General features: G+C 40.7%; 2 protein-coding genes across 8 annotated transcripts in view; one reads left to right on the forward strand and one right to left on the reverse strand.

Annotated features, from left to right (window-relative positions):
- The window catches only part of KLC1 (kinesin light chain 1), a 126,985-nt gene that overhangs the window by 94,991 nt on the left and 11,137 nt on the right, over nt 1-20,857 (forward strand). The window lies entirely within an intron of this gene.
- XRCC3 (X-ray repair cross complementing 3) overlaps nt 4,798-20,857 on the reverse strand; it is a 30,221-nt gene continuing 14,161 nt past the window's right edge. For all 7 annotated transcript variants that reach the window (XM_054027461.1, XM_054027458.1, XM_054027463.1 and 4 more), the window contains 3 exons: nt 16,330-16,542; nt 10,921-10,967; nt 4,798-9,886 (listed from right to left, as the gene is read on the reverse strand). In XM_054027461.1, the coding sequence (XP_053883436.1) occupies nt 9,646-9,886; nt 10,921-10,967; nt 16,330-16,542 (501 nt within the window). In that variant the 3' untranslated portion in view covers nt 4,798-9,645. The remainder of the gene's footprint in view (nt 9,887-10,920; nt 10,968-16,329; nt 16,543-20,857) is intronic.

Consider the following 20,857-nt stretch of genomic DNA (forward strand, 5'->3'; position numbering starts at 1 on the left):
GTCAACAGTGTGATGCTGTTGCAAAAAAAGCAAACATGATTCTGGGATGTATTAACAGGTGTGTTGTGAGCAAGACACGAGAAGTCATTCTTCCGCTCTACTCTGCTCTGGTTAGGCCTCAGCTGGAGTATTGTGTCCAGTTCTGGGAGCCGCATTTTAAAAAAGATGTGGAGAAATTGGAAAGGGTCCAAAGAAGAGCAACAAGAATGATTAAAGGTCTTGAGAACATGACCTATGAAGGAAGGCTGAAAGAATTGGGTTTGTTTAGTTTGGAAAAGAGAAGACAGAGGGGACATGATAGCAGTTTTCAGGTATCTAAAAGGGTGTCATAAGGAGGAGGGAGAGAACTTGTTCACCTTAGCCTCTAAGGATAGAACCAGAAACAATGGGTTTAAGCTGCAGCAAGGGAGGTCTAGGTTGGACATTAGGAAAAAGTTCCTAACTGTCAGGGTGGTTAAACACTGGAACAAATTGCCTAGGGAGGTTGTGGAATTTCCGTCTCTGGAGATATTTAAGAGTAGGTTAGATAAATGTCTATCAGGAATGGTCTAGACAGTATTTGGTCCTGCCATGCGGGCAGGGGACTGGACTCGATGACCTCTCGAGGTCCCTTCCAGTCCTAGAATCTATGAATCTACAATAAGTCAATCAAGTAGTTGTTTGCTGGAAAACATGGAGCATCTTCTCTCACTGTGTATAGAGAACCCAAAACCAGCGGAACATACCTCTAAGTTTGCTAGTGATGCAAGCTAAGGCAAAAAGTTTGTATGACTATTTGAAGAGAGACCAAGGTTAAGGATCACAGACAGAGGCTTTCACAGCAAGTCAGGGATGGTTTGATCGGTTCAAGAGGTGCTTCCACCTGCATAACATCAAGATGTCTGGTGAGGTGGTTAGTGCTGATACTGCAGCAGTTAAAAAATTCCCCAAATATCTCAAGAAGATAATTGAGGAAGATGGCTATTTCCCTAAACAAGTCTTCAATGCCGATGAAATGGGCCAGTAGTGGAAGAGGATGCCTGAGCAGACTTACATTTCCAGAGTGGAGAAGACAGCGCCTGGATTTAAAGCAGCAAAAGACAGTCTGACCTTGCTTCTAGGTGGTAATGCTGCCAGAGACATGAAGATGAAACCACTGACAGTGTACCAATCTGAAACACCACACGCTGTCAAGGAATTTTCAAAGGAACACCTTCCGGTCATTTGGAGATCCAATAAGGTGGCACAGATAACTGGAGCTATTTTTTTCAGAATGGCTGACTCTCTATACTGTCCCTGCATGGAAGGAATACTGTGCCAAGGAAAATCTTGATTTCAAGATTTTTATTGCTTACTGATAATGCACCAGCTCATCCAATCAACCTGGACTACCTGTGTGAAAACATCCAAGTTGTCTTTCTGCCACCTAACACCACATCACTCATCCAACCCATGGACCAAGGAGCCATCGCTGCATTTAAGGCATATTACTTACACTGTTCTTTCGACCAGCTCATTAGAGGCACCGAGGGGGGAAGGCAAACCTATGATTCAGTAATGTTGGTGTGACTATAACATCCTGAAGTGCATCAATAACATTGGTGAGTCCTGGGCTGAAGTTACTCAGGCATGGATGAATAGTGTGTGGGGGAAGTTGTGGGCTGAATGTGTCAATGATTTAAAAGGATTTAAAGATGATGTCCCCGCTATGAATAAAGATATCCTTGACTTGGCCAAGAAAGCAGGTTTTGATGAGGTGGAAGAAGTCAACATTATACAACTTTTGCAATCATACGCAGAAGAGCTAACCAACGAAGATCTGATGCAACTAGAGGTGACGAGAGCAATGGAAGAAGAGGGCCAAGAAGTAGAACCAACCCATCCAAATTTGACTGCGAAACATCTTTCTGAAGCTTTCCAAATAATTGAAAGTGATGACAATCCCGACAAGGAACGCAGCTCCAAAGTGATTAGGGGAGTTAGTCATCTAATGACTTGCTATAAAGAAATTTACCAAGAGAGGAAAAAAAAGGGGGAAAGCAAAACACTTTCTCTAGATTTTTTTTTGAGTTCAGAAAGTTCAGCAAGAGGAGCAGCCAGACAATCTACCGTCTTCCACTCTGACTCCACCATCTCAACCAAGTTTCATACTCAGTAATGATGACTGTAGTATTAAATTGTTTGTTTAAAACGTATTTAATGCCTTTTGTCTGGCAAAAAATTTTTTTCCTGGAACCTTATTCCCCCTATTTACATTAATTCTTATGGGGAAATTGGATTTGCTTAACATTTTGTTTAAAGTTGCATTTTTCAGGAACATAACTACAATGTTCAGTGATGAGTTACTGTATTTGGATGTTCAGAAAGATAGGATATTGGACTAGCTGGACCATTGGTCTGACCCACTATGGCCGTGTTTATATTCTCAGGGACAGGCTGGCTCGAGGAGGGTAATAAATTAATAACAAAACAGGGAAGATCTAAGCAGTCAGTACAAGTGAGAGATGTTGAGAACAAAAATCAAGGAACCAAAAGGCATGAAGAGAAGAAATTCTGGGAGCCAGAGTAACAAAGAGGAGGGATTGGAATTGCTCATTTATGAGAATAAATTTGATCTAATTGGTATTACTGAAATCTGGTGGGATGATGCCCATGATTGGAATATTAAAATTAATAGTAATCTATTTTTGAATGACTGCTTGGGCAAAAGAGGAGGGGAAATAATATGGTGAAAAATGCTATTCCCTGTTTCTGAGTCAATGATAACTTGGAAGAAAATGATCTTGAAAGCCCCACAAAACCCACCACCACCCCCAGCGCCACCTGCCCCACAGAAACAAACCCTCCTTCCCCTGTGCTGCCCCGCTGAAACATTCCAGGGCCCCACCTCTTCCTCTGCAGAGCAGCCCTTGCCACAGAGCCAAGGCTCAGCAAAAGGGCAGTTTAAATAATTTACAGAGTCAATGTTATAAACATAACACAGGTCTTTGTGATCCCCAGCTCTTCCCCCATACATACAAGTGTTTGCTTTAATTGAAAAATTCTTAATAAAGTATCACCCCCTCCCCAACCTTCCTTTTTGGCCCACAGCTGTTTTGGCAGGGATGTGGCTAGGATTCTTGGGGGCAGGGCAGGGGGGATGGTGAGGAACAGGGAAGAATGATATGGCTGCAGGGTTAGATCCCTGAACTGTTCATTTCTAGACTGTTCTGCCTTTGGGTTTTTAGGGAAGTTGTCGAGTATATGTAAGTGAGATTTGTTGATGGGCTAACTGGGCTCCTCTAAAATTTACAGCTTAACTCTTCAGCTAACAAAGTGGTTTGGATTTATGTGTAGTAGGTCATAGTTCTCTCTTCTCTAATGCAGAGATGGACATTTGATCCTGTCCTCACTTTGCCTTTGCACTGCTGGGGACAGACTCAGCTGCACAGGGTCCCAAAATGTGGTGGGATTGAGTCCAGAGAGCTGGCTGTGTGCTTATGGGGCCAGCTTCTTCTGACTGCAAGATAGAAATAAGTTAAATATACATTTAAGGGTCCTCCTAACATGGCTTTTCCATGGAAGCAGTTCCTGCAGTGATGACAGCCACATAAACCCCTGATCCAAACACAGCAGCCTGTCTGGTCCTGGGATTAGCAGTGATTCCCCCAGAGGCTGTCAAGCCTCAATGACCCAATTTTCTTTACCACCCTGGGCAGTTACCTGAACATTTGGGACCATCAGGGGGTATTCTGCCATTTCCCTCTCCCACTTGCCCCGTGCCCCCGCCCCCAGCTCACCTGCCCTCCCCCTTTCCCACCGCCAGCTCACTTGCCTGGCCTCTTACCTTCTGCTGCTGCCGCCACTGGCTCACCCTCACTCTCCAGCGTCCAGCCTGACACTGGCCCCTTCACCAGCCAACTGGCCATTAGCTTGCCTACTCACCCCCACCGAGGGCTGCATGTTGTGCAGGCCTAGCTTAAAAGCACTTAAACTTAATTGATCACATTTATAATGTGCAAACAGTATGAAGTCAAGGCCACTGATAGATATATATTATATATATATATATATATATAATATATATCTATCTATATATATTCGGTGCTTTAAAATGGCCCATTTCACAAAGCTGAAAATAATTATTAGCCAGATAAGTTGTGAAGAAGAACTAACTCAGAAAAATGTGAGTTATAACTGGGAATCAGTTAAGAACACTTTACAGATTTTTACTTAAGTCATCCCAAAAATTGAGGAAGGCAGCCATAACCAGCCTGGTTTAGAGGGGAAGTGAAGGGTATATAAATATAGCTTAATAAACAAACAAATGGAAGGAAAAAGGGAACATTAATAGGAAGCAAAAGGACATAACTCTGCTGGCCACAGATTTCTCCTTAAGGACAACGATACTGGTCCATTACTAAATGGAAATGATAGAATTATTCTTACTAATACAGAAAAGGCATAAATATTACTGTTCTGTTTTCCCCCAAAATACACATGTTAATATGACTACAATTCCTCATGAAATATTAGTGGAACAGAAAGAGCAACAGCAGCTACTGTTAGACATTTTTAAATCAGCAAGTCCAGATAACTTGCATCCAAGAGTATTAAGAGAGCTGGCTAAGAAACGCACTAGCTCATTAATGTTAGTTTTCAATGTCTTGGCGCACTAGGGAAGTTCCAGAAGAGTGGAAGAAAGCTCATATTGAGCCAGTACTTAAAAAGGGTAAATGGGGTGACACAGGTAATTATAGGCCTTTCAGTCTGACATTGATCCTAGGCAAGATAATGGAACAACTGATACAAAGAATTAAATTCTTTATTAAGAATTAAAGGAGGGTAATGTAATTAATGCCAATCAACATGGGCTTCTTGAAAATAGAGCCTGTCAAACTAACTTGATATATTTTTGTATAAGATCACAAGTTGGATTGATAAAGATAATTAGTAGAACCTCAGAGTTATGAACAGACCAGTCAACCGCACACCTCATTTGGAACAGGAATTTCGCACTCAAGCAGCAGCAGAGTCAAAAAAAAAATTGCAAATAGAGTACAGTGGTAAACAAACTACTAAAAAAAACAAGGGAAAGTTTAAAAAATTTGACAAGGTAAGGGAGCTGTTTCTGTGCTTGTTTCATTTAAATTAAGATGGTTAAAAGCATTCTTCTGCATAGTAAAGTTTCAAAGCTGTATTAAGTTAATGTTCGGTTGTAAACTCTTGAAAGAACCATAATATTTTGTTCAGAGTTACGAACATTTCAGAAAAAAGAACAGGAGTATTTGTGGCACCTTAGAGACTAACAAATTTATTAGAGCATAAGCTTTCGTGGACTACAGCCCACTTCTTCGGATGCATATAGAGTGGAATAAATATTGAGGAGATATATATACACACATACAGAGAGCATAAACAGGTGGGAGTTGTCTTTGGGAATGGAGGTTGTTCATAACCTAAGTGTTTGTAACTGTGAGGTTCTACTGTACTGTTGATGTAATATACTTAGACTTTCATAAGGCTTTTGACTTGATACCCGCACGATATTTTGACTAAAATATTACAAAGATATAAAATTAACATGGCACACATTAAATGGATTAAAAGCTTACTAACTGACAGGTCTCAAAATTTAATTGTAAACAGGAAATCATCATGAAACAGGTATGTTTCTACAAGGGTCCTGCAGGGATCTGTTGGCCCTAGCTTATTTAACATTTTTATCAATGATCTGGAAGAAAACATAAAATCATCACTAATAAAGTTTGCACGGGGACACAAAAATTGGGGGAGTAGTAAATAATGAAAAAGGACAGACCACTGATCCAGAGTGATCTGGATTGCTTGGTAAATTATGTTCAAGGAAAAAATATGCATTGTAATGTAGCTAAATTTAAATGTATACATGTAGGAACAAAGAATGGAGGCCATATTTACAGGTTGATGAAGAAACACAACGCAGAAGAATTGAGCAACTACTGTTTGATCACACTCTTCTCAAGTGTATAAGGTCTTCACCAGTGTCATACTCAATCGGATTAAGAAGGATCTTAAAATGTATGAAAGCAGAGAACAAGCTGGTTTCTGCTCAGGGTATTCGACAATTGACCACATCCACTCAGTTCGGCAGCTCATGGAAAAATACAAGGAATACGAAGTACCATTCTGTATTGCATTTGTCAACAACAAAGAGGCATTTAACTCAGTAGAGATTAACGCTCTGCTCAATGCGCTCAACGCAACTGAAATTGACCCAAAAGGTACTGCTAGAAGAAATTAACCGCAATTGTTCAACAGAGATTACATTATTCAACGTCCCCTGCATTACTACTATATGTAGAGGAATCAGATAAGGCAATACAATCTCATCAAGCTGTTTGCAGCAGTACTGGAGTCGCTGTTCAAGAAACTGAACTGCGAAGAAGGAATCAGAATTGATGAAGAACATCTAACATCTTCTCTTTGCTAACAATTGTGTAATATTGGCAAAGGATGCAGAACTGGAGAGCAAATTGCAGCAACTGCAAATACTTTTGCATGATATCAGGTTGGAAGTGAACACGCTGAAGATGAAGAGGATACGGAATGAGCATTGTGCAGCAGGAATCATCACTATAAATGGGAAAGTAATCAAGGAGGTCGATAAATATATTTATCTGGGTCAGCAGCTGAACAGAGACAACTCACTCGAAGGGGAATGCAGTAGGAGGAGAAAGGCAGGGTGGGCAAGTTTCAACAAAATAAAGATGTCTCTAACGGATGATGAGCTGCCCATGGGAAAAAAAGGAAAGAACTGTTTAACTTCCCTGTTCTGCCAGCAATGATATATGAAGCGGAAAGCTGGTTAACAACAAAAGTGGAGGAAGAAAAATTCGCTGTCACCCAGAGAGCAATGGAAAGGTAAATGTGCTATCACTCCACGATCATATACCAAATGAGATCAGAAGGTGTACAGAGGTGACCGATGTAGTACAGGCGATGTACGATGCAAAGTGGAGATGGGCAGGTCAGGTAGTCCACAGGCAAGACAATAAGTAGACAACCCGCATCAATGACTAGATCCCCAGAAACCAGAAGTGATTGCTGGGCAGATGGGGAAAACAGTGGGCTGATCTCATGACAAGACTCTTTGGCCAGAAATGGAAAGAACATGCTCACAACAAAACAGAATGATCTGGCATCGACTTGCGTTCGTAGAGGGACGGACGAGGACAAGCCGGACAAAGGTTACTTACAGCTTGGGAAACTGTATCCTGGGAAACAGTGATTCTGAAAAAGATTTAAGGGTAGTGGTGGATAATCAGCTGAACATGAGCTCCCAGTGTAACGCTGTGACCAAAAGGGCTAATGCGATCCTTGGTGCATAGAAAGGGAATCTCAAGTAGCAGTAGAGAGGTTATTTTACCTCTGCATTTGGCACTAGTGCAATTGGTGCTGGAGTACTGCATCCAGTTCTGGTGTCCACAATTCAAGAAGGATATTGATGAATTGGAGGATTCAGAGAAGAGGCACAAGAATGATTAAAGGATTAGAAAACATGCCTTACAATAACAGACTTAAGGAGTTCAATCTATTTAGCTTAACAAAAAGAAATTTAAGGGTGACTTGATTACAATATAGACGTATGTACATGGGGAACAAACCATTAATAATGGACTCTTCAGTGTAGCATAGAAAGTTAGAACATGCTCTAATGGCTGGAAGTTGAAGCTAGAAAAATTCAGACTGAAGTTGTACATTTCTAATGGTGAGTGAGTAATTAATCATTGGAACAATTTACCAAGGGTCATGGTGGATTCTCCATCACTGACAATTTTTAAATCAAGATCAGATTTTTTCTAAAAGATATGCTTGAAGAATTATTTTGGGTAAGTTTCAAAGCCTGTGTTTATATAGGAGGTCAGACTAGATGATGACAATGTTCTCTTCTGGCCTGGGAATCTATGAATCTGGAATAATGGGGGAATTCTCAGGTGGACAGCACTAATGATTTTATGATCCCTTTGTGCATGACTGAGAATACTGCTATTGTCATTTCACTGTTTTGTTAATGTTGCATGTGTTCACAAGAAGAACTGGAAGTGAAGAAGAGTTTGCACAGAATGGGAAGGCCCGAGTTAGTTTTGGCACTGCTCTCAGCAGGGAATGGGAAATTAATGGAATTAAAAGTACTGGGACATGCCATTTAAAGTGTTCTAGCAGAGGACTTAATTTAAAAGATGATCAAATTGACAGTGTTGCTATTAAGCGCTGCACAACAGCTCCCTTTGGAGTCACTAGTCAGGGAGATAGAAGTATTGTAAATGAGCAACAAAAGAGCCATGCTAACTAAATGTAACCTTTCTTTCTGTGGAAGCTTAAAAAACAAATGTACCTTCACTCTCTATGCTCTACCTACCTCTCTTCTAGCAAACAGTAGCATGCAACATCTGTATTTTCCAGCTGCAACTCCAGGTTTCAGTAAGTGGTTAAATCAAGCATTCCTGTACACTACTTATGGCAGCTTTATTTTAAAAGATATAGTAAAATACGACTTGGTTAAAAGTTAAACTCGTACTGCAGGACAACTTTGCTGAAAAAAAACAAGGCAGGAGTAGAATCTAAAATGAATTCTTTCCAGTTTGCCTTAGGCAAACTAACTTATCCCATACAGTTCAATTAATATTTGGTATTGCTTGATGATAAATGAGCTTTTTAAAAATCTTAGCTAGGATCAGCCTATACATTTTGCAGCCAATTTATATTACAGCATATTCCCACCTGCAGCCAATAACTTTTGTAAACATAAACTTCAGACTTATGTTCCATATCTGCTTCTTGTAAATGGGGTTAAGGAGTGAATGCTGCCCCTACTAATGCTGCCTGCAATGAAAATATAAATACATAGCCGTATGTATATCTAAAATATTACCAAAATGCTACACTGCACACACAATTCTCCCTCTGCAGAGAGAATGAATCATATATAGCCAATGTTAATATTTGCTTCATGAACTACTTGAAGTTGCTCAAGTGCTCTGATGATGAGAGCAGTATAAGAACCTACATAGAATCTATAGCCAATGTACAGGAGCTAGGGGAGTAGCTGTGTCCTCTTCTCTGCAAATACCCCCACTGCTACAAGTAGTGAAGTCAGTTATGGTTTAGCTAGAAGTAACAGCACAAAGGTTTTTTGTTGGTTGTGGTAGGGGGAAATTTGGGGGGAGGGTGTTAGTACAGGTAACAAGTCAGTATTGCTTTGGTACTATATTCATGAATTATTCCTTTCCCAGAGCAGCACACTTTCAGCTACTTAAATTAGTTTTATAAACATGCTATTTCCCTGCTAGAGTCAGGATTTGAAAGTACAGCTGGCCTACTTCAGTAAGTTTTTAAAGCAGGCCAGCATTTAGTATAGTCTGCATCCCAAAGATGCAGGTTATATTTTATTAAGATCCCTTTTCCAAGATAGATACATCAAGGTGCAAACCTAACTGAACCTAAAAAGTAGGTACAGAAATCTATTCTTTATCACTGCTTCTGTATTTTTGCAGAATATGGTTATAAAAGTGTATTGTCCAAGCAACATTTTTCATATACATGGTTAGGCATCTTTTTTTCTACAGATGGAAAAAAATAGGCCAATGGCTTCTTGATTCACAATCATTTATATCGATCTTTGGAGTCGATAGATATGTAACATTTTCACAGTGGGGTTTTCACTTTTACACCTTTCACACCTTCCAAATTTACTGCATAGCAGCAAAAGGATGGAGGGAGATGAGGAGCAAAAACCACACTTAAAGTCCTCAAAACACTTCCAGTATGCTGTAATGCACCTCCAGGTGACTGTTCTGATTGTGTTATTCGACTGGCCATCAATCTCATCAACAGTTGATTGGACCAGGTTAGCCCAAGTGCTGGAGAAACTTTCTTATCCAATAAGCTAGAAGAAAACAGTGTTTATCAGTTTTTGCATGCATGAAACTGAAGATGTTTCACACTACATTGTTAATTCATTTTAAGTAGACATACATTAGAAATTACACTTCAGCTATAAGTAGCTGCAATGTTTCATAGATATGGCATTTGTCTTGACAAATCCTCTCTTTTGCCAGGAAGAATTACAATAAGTCAACTTCAAACAATTTTCAACCACTTAAAATACAAATTACAGGGCCATCTACCCTGGGCTCCATCAGAGACAACATTAAAGAGGGTGGGGTAGATTTAACATCCTCAATTTTTTTTCTTGATTTATCATTTATAAAATTTGTTTTAAAGGAAAGTAGAAATAACCCTCCAGTAGGCAGGGAATAACCTGCCCAAAGGAGAAGTTTCTCCCTAACCCCCCCCCCCCCCCATCAACAATGTCATGCCCCTGAAACATAAAATGTACATCTCCTCTTCTAAAAATATGATCTTATGTCACTGGGAATGTTCTCATTCATATAAATATCAAAGCCTTATTTAAATCCTACTAATCTTTTGGCCTCAAAGGTATCTTGTGGCAATGAAGTTCTGCTGGTTAATTATGTCTTTAAAAAAAAAATTGTAAACAGGATTTTTATAAAGGTTTAAATTTATATGGAAAATGTCAACATCCGCAGTTACATTAGACAGACAAGAGAAGATATAATCCCTCATGTGCTAGAGTGTAAACCAACCACTAATACCTGAGGATTAAAAAAACAAAAACAAAAAAAAACCCATCCCCTATGAGCGGATTATTCCATAATTGTACCCCATAGGATTTCTTCCACAGCTAGTACTGGTCACTGTCAGAAACAGAATGCTAGATGAGATGAACCCTGGTCTGATGTAGCAAGGCAATTCCTATGTTCCTATATATTATACTGAGGATAAACTGACAAAAGGGAAGGAAAAAAAAAAAAAAGTGCAGGGTTGAGAGAGAGTGTGTGAGTGAGTGTGTGCGCGCGCGCACTATTATTACATTTCAGTTTATGGAGAACTACTTACCCAAAATTGCTCTGAGCAACATCTGTCTCATCCACTGCATCAGTTACCTAAATCATAAAAAATAGAATTTGAATGAAGTTGCATTTTGAATATATATATTTGTATTTACCCAAGGAAAGGTGGGGAAATGGGGTGACACAAAAGACCGTATATTAATCACAAATTACTTAAACTAAATTTAAAAAAAAGGTACTTATCCAGGCTGAAATTGAAGGGGTACTGTGGGGTATAAACTTAGTCCTAAACACCAACTATTCCCTTAGTTACAACTTGTACCAATCTATTAATTAAAAAGGGCCCTAGAATAGTTTCACTAGATTGTACCATCATCTGGAGCACTATAAAAGAATAAACCCCATTTTATATGTGTGTAAGTGAAGACACTCAGTGAGTGATTAAGTGACTTGCCCAAGATCACAAACACAGACTGTGGGTAGAGCCTGGAATAGAACTCAGGTGTCCTGCCTCCCAGGAATGCATCTCAACCACATGAATTATCTTCCAAGATGAAACATATAAAGATCTTTGTTCTTAACACCTTTCTGTTGACAAAAGCACAGCAAGTTAAAGAGTAGTTGTGTTTGTATGTAGCCCTTAGTGTACACTATGGATTTTTTTCTTAGAAGCACAGTTTGAAGATCCAGATGAGGAAAAAAAAAAATTTACATTCACAGCTCCCTCCTGTAACTACAATTTTTGTAGCCTACTTGATATGCTACATGTCTTATTTAAAAATGAGTCCAGTTAGTTACCGGAATTAAAAAAAACTTTTAAATTAAAAATGCATTTGCTTTCTGGATCCACCTCCTCAGTCAGAGGAGACTGGGCTACGTTTGTCTTTCAGCAAATAGCAGAGACAGACCGTCTATGAGGCTTGATCATGGGCCTTCCACCCTTGTGTCAGATTCTATCTCCGCCATTTTAAGTAGAATGGCAATCCAGTATTCCCAGCTTTTAAAGCGGAATTTGAGATTATAGCAAGTAACAACAGTCCCGATATCCCAATTCTTCTTTGCCTCTGGGGTCTGAAATTTCAGGAGCCTTATTCCCCAAATGAGACCATCCACTGGGATTCTGCACTTCACTTGTTTCCTTTTACAGCAGAGCAGTCCAAATGGAACAATTCAAAGGCTAAGAAATGCTCCAGCTGTTAGGAGACCCTTTCTGGACACTTGGAAGGGTAGTTCTTCCACAATTGCTCCCTATCTGCGGAACCTTGCTTTGCCAGGAAAAGAGACTTGGTCTACATAAATCTGGGACCTGTGCATCCCCGCCACATCAGCAAAGACTCCTCTAAAGACACTTTCTCAAGTGCACATCAGTCCTCTTCAGCTCTTGGGAGTCAATCCAGACCTTCCAGAGCAATTTCTTCAGTACTAAGATCAAAACACTACTAGGACCTGAGGGGTCCAATCCACCTCTAAACAGATAAAGCACTAGAGTTCAATCTCAAGTTCTTAAGTGACTGAAGCACTTGGAAGAAATCTAGCATACTTTCTGATTCCTTTGCAAAAGGAAGGTCTGGGCTAAGGCTCAGGCTCAAAACAGAACTCTTCCCTAAAAGAGAGGCTAATCCTCAGAGGAGGAGAGCCATCATTTCCCGAAAAGGCAAAAGATTTCCTAAACAGCCAAAAGCATAGGAAACTAACCCAATAAAGCATTCCAAATCCAAAGCTGCTCCCCAAAGATGGGGGACTCTGGACTAAAATAATAATAAACAAGAGAAATTCCTCCCCAAGACTATTACTGCAATATCTAGGAAACCTCCTTTTTTTAAGCACACCTACACAAATTATCCAAAATCAGTACAAAATATTACCCATTCAGTCTTGTCTTTCTTTCCTCCCAGGATGTTCAGTAACAAACACCTGGCTGAGGAGCCTGCAGGCTACTCTACATTCATTTTTATACTACACATTCATAAGATTGTAGCCCTGAAGGATGTCCCACTTCAGGTAGCATATAGCCAAATGGAAAGCAGTCCATTTGAGATAGGTTAGAGAACCCTAAGGTTTGCACTGACCTATGCTCAGGCCACAGCCAATTTACAGTTCCCTGATTCTCAAGACAGATCTAACCAGCACTCTTAAATTACCTCCACCACCTCCCATGCAGAACTGAGAATCTTCTCAACTCAGAACTGAGTTTTGAAAAGATACATACTTGCCCTGCCCTTGCCTCCTTGTCAGACACCTTATTTGCAGCATAGCTGCCCCAGAAAACCCTGGGAAAATAGCCAAAAAGAGCCAACTCCACAATGCACAGTCCCACTCTAAAGGATATCCAAGGCACCAGTGGCAGAATCCATGACAAGCAAGGCTCTGCAGGAACTGCACTGTATAGGAGATGGGGCAGAAGGTCCTAGAGCAGTGGTCCTCAAAATGTTTACCTCACGCCCCGCCCCCCTTTACTCCTGTCCATGTCCCACCCCCCGGAGCTGGGAGCAGGGTTGCAGCTCGGGGGCGAGATGCAGACAGAGGAAATGGGCCACAGCTGGGGGCAGCGGTGGGAGCAGAGCCTCAGCCAGGGGTCTTGGCTGGCAGCTGGGGCCTGGAGCCAGCAGCCAGGAGCAGATCCCAGTGGCGCTCTCTCCCTGCCCCCTGTGGGGGCTGGCCTAGGCCCAGCCTCCCCCCTCCCCCCAATGTTCCTCCACACCTCACTAGGGGGACACACCCCACAGTTTGGGGACCTCTGTCCTACAGTAAGTGCTGAGGTATGAGGGGGCTTCACATCCCCAGAAATCCACTATGTTTACGGCCTGATTCATGCAACAGAGTTCAGATTCTGCCAATAAAAGAATTCAAAGGAAACTTGAGGGAAGCCTCAGCTTCGCTTCTCCTATGTCCTCACCACAGGTTCTTCTAGTTGGGAGAGGGTCTCATCTTATAGAAATAACTTGTCGTTTTCTAGTACATTCATTTAAAATTAGGAATATTTTAATGATGCAGAGCCCTAGGTTTAGGTTTATCAATCTTATCATGGACTAAAATTAAAGGGATGCCACCATCAACTTGCTGAATCATTTCTGTTTGAAAACATTGCTTGTAGTATTATTACAATTGATCCCTAAAATTATTAGGGCTGAAAGACGTTGTCTAAGGGTACTTTTTCTGCTGCCCATCACTGTAGTATTCCAAGTGCCTTCCATGTAAGATCAATGGCAATAGCGAAGCCACTACTTGACTTCATGGCATGTCTAGCACTTCTTTTTTCAGGATAAAAATATGCTTTTTTTTGGTTTTGATCTTTTAGATTTTCTTTTCTTTCTTTAGATGGTAGGGGTTTGGTGGTACAAGGGGGTGTCACTGTTGTGTCATTATTATGGAGGAAAACATTTTTGAAGAAAGTTTTGCCGTGTTTTTTAAAGGTAGTCAGACTCTGGATTTGCGCAATCTCCTCTGGAAGTCTGTCCCATAGCAGGTTCCCTTGAGTGAGAATGTTTTATCCCAAGCTCTCACAAACTTCATCCTGGGCTTCATTTTCTGCATTGTCCTAAAGGACTGCAGCTGTCATGACAGTTCATAGACAGAGTTTGATCCATTACTTGCTTTGTTGATTAGGACCCGAAGCCTTAAACTGGCATCGTAAGTTCACTGGGGAGCCCATGGAGGGACTTCACATTCAGCTTCAGATACAGTGAATTACAGTAATCTACCCTAGATATGACAAATGCATTGACTGTTGCCAATGCATTGGACTAAGGCTGGGCCACAGCTGGGAGCAGCGGTGGGAGCAGAGCCTCGGCCAGGGGTCTTGGCTGGTAGCCGGGGCCTGGAGCTAGCACCCAGGAGCAGATCCCAGCGGTGCTCTCTCCCTGCCCCCTGTGGGGGTTGGCTAGTCCAAGTTCAGAAGAAAAGGAGAAAAAGTTACTTAATGAACTGGAGATGAAACTAGTAGTTTTTAAGATACTGATGGTACAAGGTCATCTAAGTTTAATGAGTCAAACTAGAAGCCAAAGCTTCACACTATTTTGATGGAGGCTTTATGTCATCAATCGAAGGTAGAAACAATGTCTTGGCTAGTCCTTCAAAATGTTTCCCCTCTCTGACTAGCATCATTGGTCTTGCTGGGTTCAGCTTGAGCCAGCTGATCTTCATCCAAGAACCAATGTCTTGTAGGCATGCTGACATTTTAATAGGAACAGTTGCATGGACTGCGAATGAGATATATAGTTCAGTGTCATTAGCATACTAATGGCAACTGGGTCAATAACATCGCCTATCATTAGATATTGAAGAGAAGATGGAATAGTACAGATCCCTGTGGGACCCCTTCAAAGTTAGCGTGAGTGTGAGAGAAATTCTTTTTTCAGTCTGATTACTTTGTGCAGTTGACAATGCTTTAGATATCGTTATTTTCACTTTCTCCTCTATATAGACAGTTTCTCCCTTAGCAAAAAAAAAAAAAAAGACCCTTGCAAACATTAACAGAGGAGGAGGAGAAAAAACATCTATACAAATAATTTTTTAAAAAATTTCAGGATATTATTTAAAGCCTGCCTTATTAGCAATTGGAACATTTCAGTTAGTCATTATGACAAAGTTGATAATATCCCTTTAAAACAAGACAATTTTCTCACTCAAGCAGCCCTTTTTTCCTAATGTACTGAACACTAACTTGCAAAATCAGATTTACAGCACCCACTGGGACCTCTAGGCACTACCGTGATACAAGTAATGCAATAAAAATTGTTCCAAAAATATTAGTAGGAAAAAAACAAGCTAAAAACAGATAAAGCTGCATAAGCAAGTCTAAGATCTGACGCTTCATCCCAATTTTAAAGAAAATATTTCCATTAGTGCTCTGCACTGATTGTTCCCGTTTGGCTCATTCTAGTTTCTTTTAATACCTCAAATATTTTTTTTAAAAGAAAGATTATTTCCCCACATGTCACTCAAAAAATTAAGCCCTATGACTTCCTTGGGCCAGCTTTCAGTGGACTAAGTTCCACATCACAAAGTCACCATAATGGCCACTGGTACTGCCTGGGTTGTACGTGTTCTGTTGATAAAAACCTCCAGAGCTATCATAAATTGACTAGATTTAAAAAAAATCTAAAATGTTGGAGAGGAAAATACTGACTTTCCTAGTTCTTATATAGGTTTTGCAGTTTCATGGGAGAAGACATTTTTGTATAAATACAAATAGGTTTTCACTTTCAGAATGTATCAACTGGCTTGTATAACATTCATACAAATACTTTTGGGCCAACAGATGTCTCAATACTAGTGAATTTGTTTCTGTATGAGAAAACTCCTCCATTAATCATTAAATGATCATAGAACAAAAGTGTGTGTTCAAAAAGAATACCGTCAGCTTCATTTCTGTTTGTAGTTCTTTTCAAGAAGTCTCTTTTATTTTGTTTATTCAATGGTTCTGTAGAGTAGGAAATAATTTCTGGTTTCATACCTGATTAATGCACAGTATTGGAGTTCTGAATCGACTGCTTAAACTGTGAAGTTTTGCTCCAAATGTCTGCAGATATCTGGCTTTCATAACGGAATCTTTTGCTCCAAATTCACATCGAAACAAAGCAGCCATAGAATCAATGACCACCAAACGCACCATGCCTCTCAAGAGCAGTAAGGTAATCCTTTTAGCAATGCAGTTGTAGAAGGTGTCCTACCACAAAATACAAACATTCAACATTAGAACTAGTTAGAATGCTGGTACCTATAAAAGTCTAAGACAGATACCTGTCATTTCACTGCTTGGCTCTGTGGTTATTTATGGGAGGTTATATTCATAAGCCAAGATTGTGGATTTTTACAACACAATGTATTCCTATGTGTATGTCTGATGTCTGTTTGTTAAAAGTAGTCACAAGAAAAAAAAAAAAAAAAACCAACAAAACAAAAAGGAGATCAACTGCAGCACTAGTTTACACCATGTGCAGCCTAGCACAGTCAAGTAAATGGGGCTGCACAAGGCATAAGAAGTCAAGAAATAGCATGACCTGGATTTTTGAGTCACATATAAAATTCCAGTGTTACCCAAGAATATGATAGTGCAGTCCTATTCCATGGCCACTCTGCATTCAAATTCTCACTTGAATGTTGAGGCGTTAACTCAAGGCTAGCATAAGTCCTCAGGGTATTGATAAATGAGAAAAAAAAGACTTTTTTCATCAAAGGAATTGAGAGAGTACTATACCAGACCCTCTATTAACCAAAACTTCTGGTAAAAGTTAGTATCACCTGAAACTCCTGTTTCCTCCCCAGTTGATACAAAATTCAATCATCTGAATGTTTCTGAAGTCCCCAAAATATTTTAGATAGAAGTTACACTCCACTGGGTGCTGCTTAGTTTAATTTTCTTCTATCACATGTAACAGTTGTTCATCTTAGCAAAGAGGGAATTCTTTTGACACCCTTGCACTGTTCTTGTGGAAGACACCATTCTTCACACATAAATAGGAATACACAGTTAAAGATTTATAAACATTCTTCCAGGATTAGCGGTCTTACACACAGACGACTTTCTACATTCCATCTCTGTCAAAATTAGACTGAATTGCTTGGAACTGGATTATAGTCGGATTCACCTTACCAAACTGATTTGCTCTTCACACAAATATCATAACTGTGTGTTTCTAACTGCTGAAAAGAATTCATTCAGCAGAATAGATGACCTCGAGAAAGATTTCTTACTGTGTTCACTGTACACTAAGGGTGGTCTACACTACATTGGAGAGGCGACTGCAGTTTGGGGAGCCATAGCCAGCTACTGCTGCAATTTATTGCCTTGTCAATGTGTGTAACATTTTATATTTGTCGGGGTGCTTTGGTTCTACATACATCCTATTATGAGCTGTTTCTCAGAACTCCTGCTGTTATTGTGCAGACTTTCTCCATGATAAATGCATTTTATAGTTTCAGAGGACTGGAATAAAACCATTGTTTCCCCAACATAGGGCCACCAATTGTTGTCTGGACTGCAACGAATGTGACATTTAGATTAGAATTTGCAATATCATCATATACAATGTGTTCTTATATTTACCCTAGAATTTTTAAAATAATGATCTAGTACTTTGAACAAATATTATTTTTTAACCTTTAGAGCCCATTAGAAAATGAAAGTTACTTATCCGTAACCAGAATTCTTTGAGATGAGCCTCTGGATCAGGGTGGCCAACCTGAGCCTGAGAAGGAGCCAGAATTTACCAATGTACATTGCCAAAGAGCCACAGTAATATGTCAGCAGCCTCCCCATGAGCTTCCCCCCTGGTGCACAGCGCCTCCCACCCACTGGCAGCCCCACCGATCAGCACCTCCCGATCAGCTGTTTCATGGTGTGCAGGAGGCTCTGGGGGAGAAGTGAAGGCATGGCAAGGGAGGGAGCAGGAAGGGGTGGCGTTTGTCTTTGGATCACAGCCATGTACAAGCATGGCATCCCTGTTGGGAATTAACTGGTATTTACCCACTTGTGGAACAAAAGAATATAAAATGGAGCCCTTGCTAATGCACTTGTACTGTTGAATGAAAAATTCTTCTCAAAGAATCTACCAATACATCATCTTTCACTGGTAGGTGAGATATTGGACCCATCCAATGAGGACAGGGAATTGTTTTTAAAAGGAAATTTCCCTGACAACTGGCTTGAGAAAACCCCTCTTTAGTGATCTGTGTAACATACTCACATAATGCTGTCCATCAGAAATTTAGACAGATTTGGATTTTATGAAGGGAGGAAAAGCCTTGCAAGTCAGAGATAGCTCTCAGCTCCTGTATCTTTATGTGGAATCACATCTTTCACTGAGATCACAAACCTTGGAATGGATAGAAATCAAGGAACCCAGATATGAATACAATGAACCATAGGGTGGGAGTACAGCCAGATAGCATTCTGACCTAGTCCTATTGTCCATATTATACAATAGAAGGCAATAATTCACATTGTGGCCAGGAAACAAACCTCACACACCATTGCGTTCAGGTGATGGATGTCTCAACCCTTAGGTGCACCTGTTCATTCCAAGATGGGAGGAATCAAAGCTATGTTTAGTGAGATTTTCTAAAATGCTGTGCCTACTGCTCAAATGGATCCATGTTCTCTACTGGTTCCAAGGAAGACTTGGAAAAGCTAAGGATAGGTGCCTCTGTGTGTTTCTACTACGCATACAAGGGCCTACCAAAGACACTATCCAACCAAGAGACACTTGTGTACTTCATGCTGGAGCCAGAAGCAAGCCTCAATAGTTCCTGATTCTAAGCCAGAAAAGAAACTAGTTATAACTGAAGGTAGGTACCCTGGGCCCAATAATGCTCTAATAAAGTTTACTCCTATGAGAGATCAGACACACAGATCTATCAGCATATTTATGGTGTCAGATTAAAGAATATCAGAGCAGTTGTCACAGCCCCTTAAAAAAAGCTCTAAATCTAAAATAAGACCAACAGCACTATATCTTCTCTGGAAAACCTTAGCAAAGCAGTTTCATTCCCCGAAGAAGACAACGGATTCCAGGTCTCCCTTTTTTTGCCTTTACTTTGGAAGGTTACAAAGAGACTAAAGACAACAGGCAGTCCTCTCTCAAACATCAGATGGATCTTGCAACACCATACCTGATTTCTCCTACAGACACTGTGTAACAAAAATCTTCAGATCTGGGAGTCTCAGAATCACTAGAACGGAGATAGGTATAGTACCCTTACATCCTAAGGAAGCATTTGACCATAGTATCAGTTCTCAGCCTGCCAGATTCTCAAATCTGGTTCTGGACAGCTGAATTAGCCCTTAGGAACCTAAGGGAACCTCAACAGTTACTGCCCAGAACCAAGTGAACTCACAATTCCTGGACCAGGTAAACTGGCTTTTACAGTTTCTGATAGTAAAAGAGTCTAAGAATGGATTGGTCCCTCTCTTCTTGCCTACAGGATGAGGGTCTGATAGATGGAGCATTGGAATGGAAAAATCTCCCAGGCAAGCAGGGCTCAGAGAGAGACAGACAGACAGACAATGTGTGTGTGTGTCTGAAAAAGGCCAAACAGGAAGTATAATGTGAAAACTATCCTCTAACTTAGAGATCCACCATTTCAGATCTGATCAGAAGCTTGTAGTGCATTTCCCCTTTCCAGTGTTGCAAAGACCTTTCCATGGATTGATTTGTTTATGCCACTATGTTGGGCACAAAATTAGTAAGGCAACCAGCTCTGCAAAGATCCTGATATTGGAAATATAGTCCCCTACCAGACTTCACTAACTTGGGCAGATCTGAGGCCTCAGTAGTGCAGAGCCATTAGACAAAGTGATGCAACAGTCAAAGATGTCAGATCCTTATGCTGGCTGGATCCCAGGTAATCAGATCCCTTCTTGGCAACTGTGCTTGCCAGTCCTTAATGTTTGACTATTGAATCTGGATATAGACTCTGACCCTGGATCCATTTGTATCCAAAGCCACGCTAACCAGTCACAGATCTATACTCAGCATTTTTTTTTAGTAGCTCTGTACAGTGCTCTGTGGTGGATCCAGGTTTTGCTGCTCCCAGATCCACACCTGGCTGCTGGATCTAAGCTCTGTGGATGCAAATCCTTTGGAAATTGGATCCAAAAACTAGAGAGCCACTAGGTCTCCTGTGACAACCTGGACAGACCCAGAGACCTTGACAGTGAACAGCCTGAGAAGTCTGTCTAATGCAGAGGTGCAAGAGGCAGCCAAACCCACTCCAGTGGGACACTCCTCAAAGTCAATGCTGGACTTATTCAGTACCAGTTAGCTGACCGGGCCTGAGGAGCCTCCTCTGTGAGCCCACACAAAGCCCATGCCAGACAGACGTCTCCTCATGTCTTTTAATAGAAAAACCGGATTAAGACAGTAACTATAAAACAAAATTGGCCAAAAAAAGGCAGAAAGAGATGGGGGGGGGAAACCAAACCTGATGAGGAAAGTGTAGAGGACATTTTGTATGATCTGAGCTCACTGCATCTTCAGCAG

The sequence above is a fragment of the Malaclemys terrapin genome, chromosome 4, assembly GCF_027887155.1.
Source record: "Malaclemys terrapin pileata isolate rMalTer1 chromosome 4, rMalTer1.hap1, whole genome shotgun sequence".
Taxonomy (NCBI): domain Eukaryota; kingdom Metazoa; phylum Chordata; order Testudines; family Emydidae; genus Malaclemys; species Malaclemys terrapin.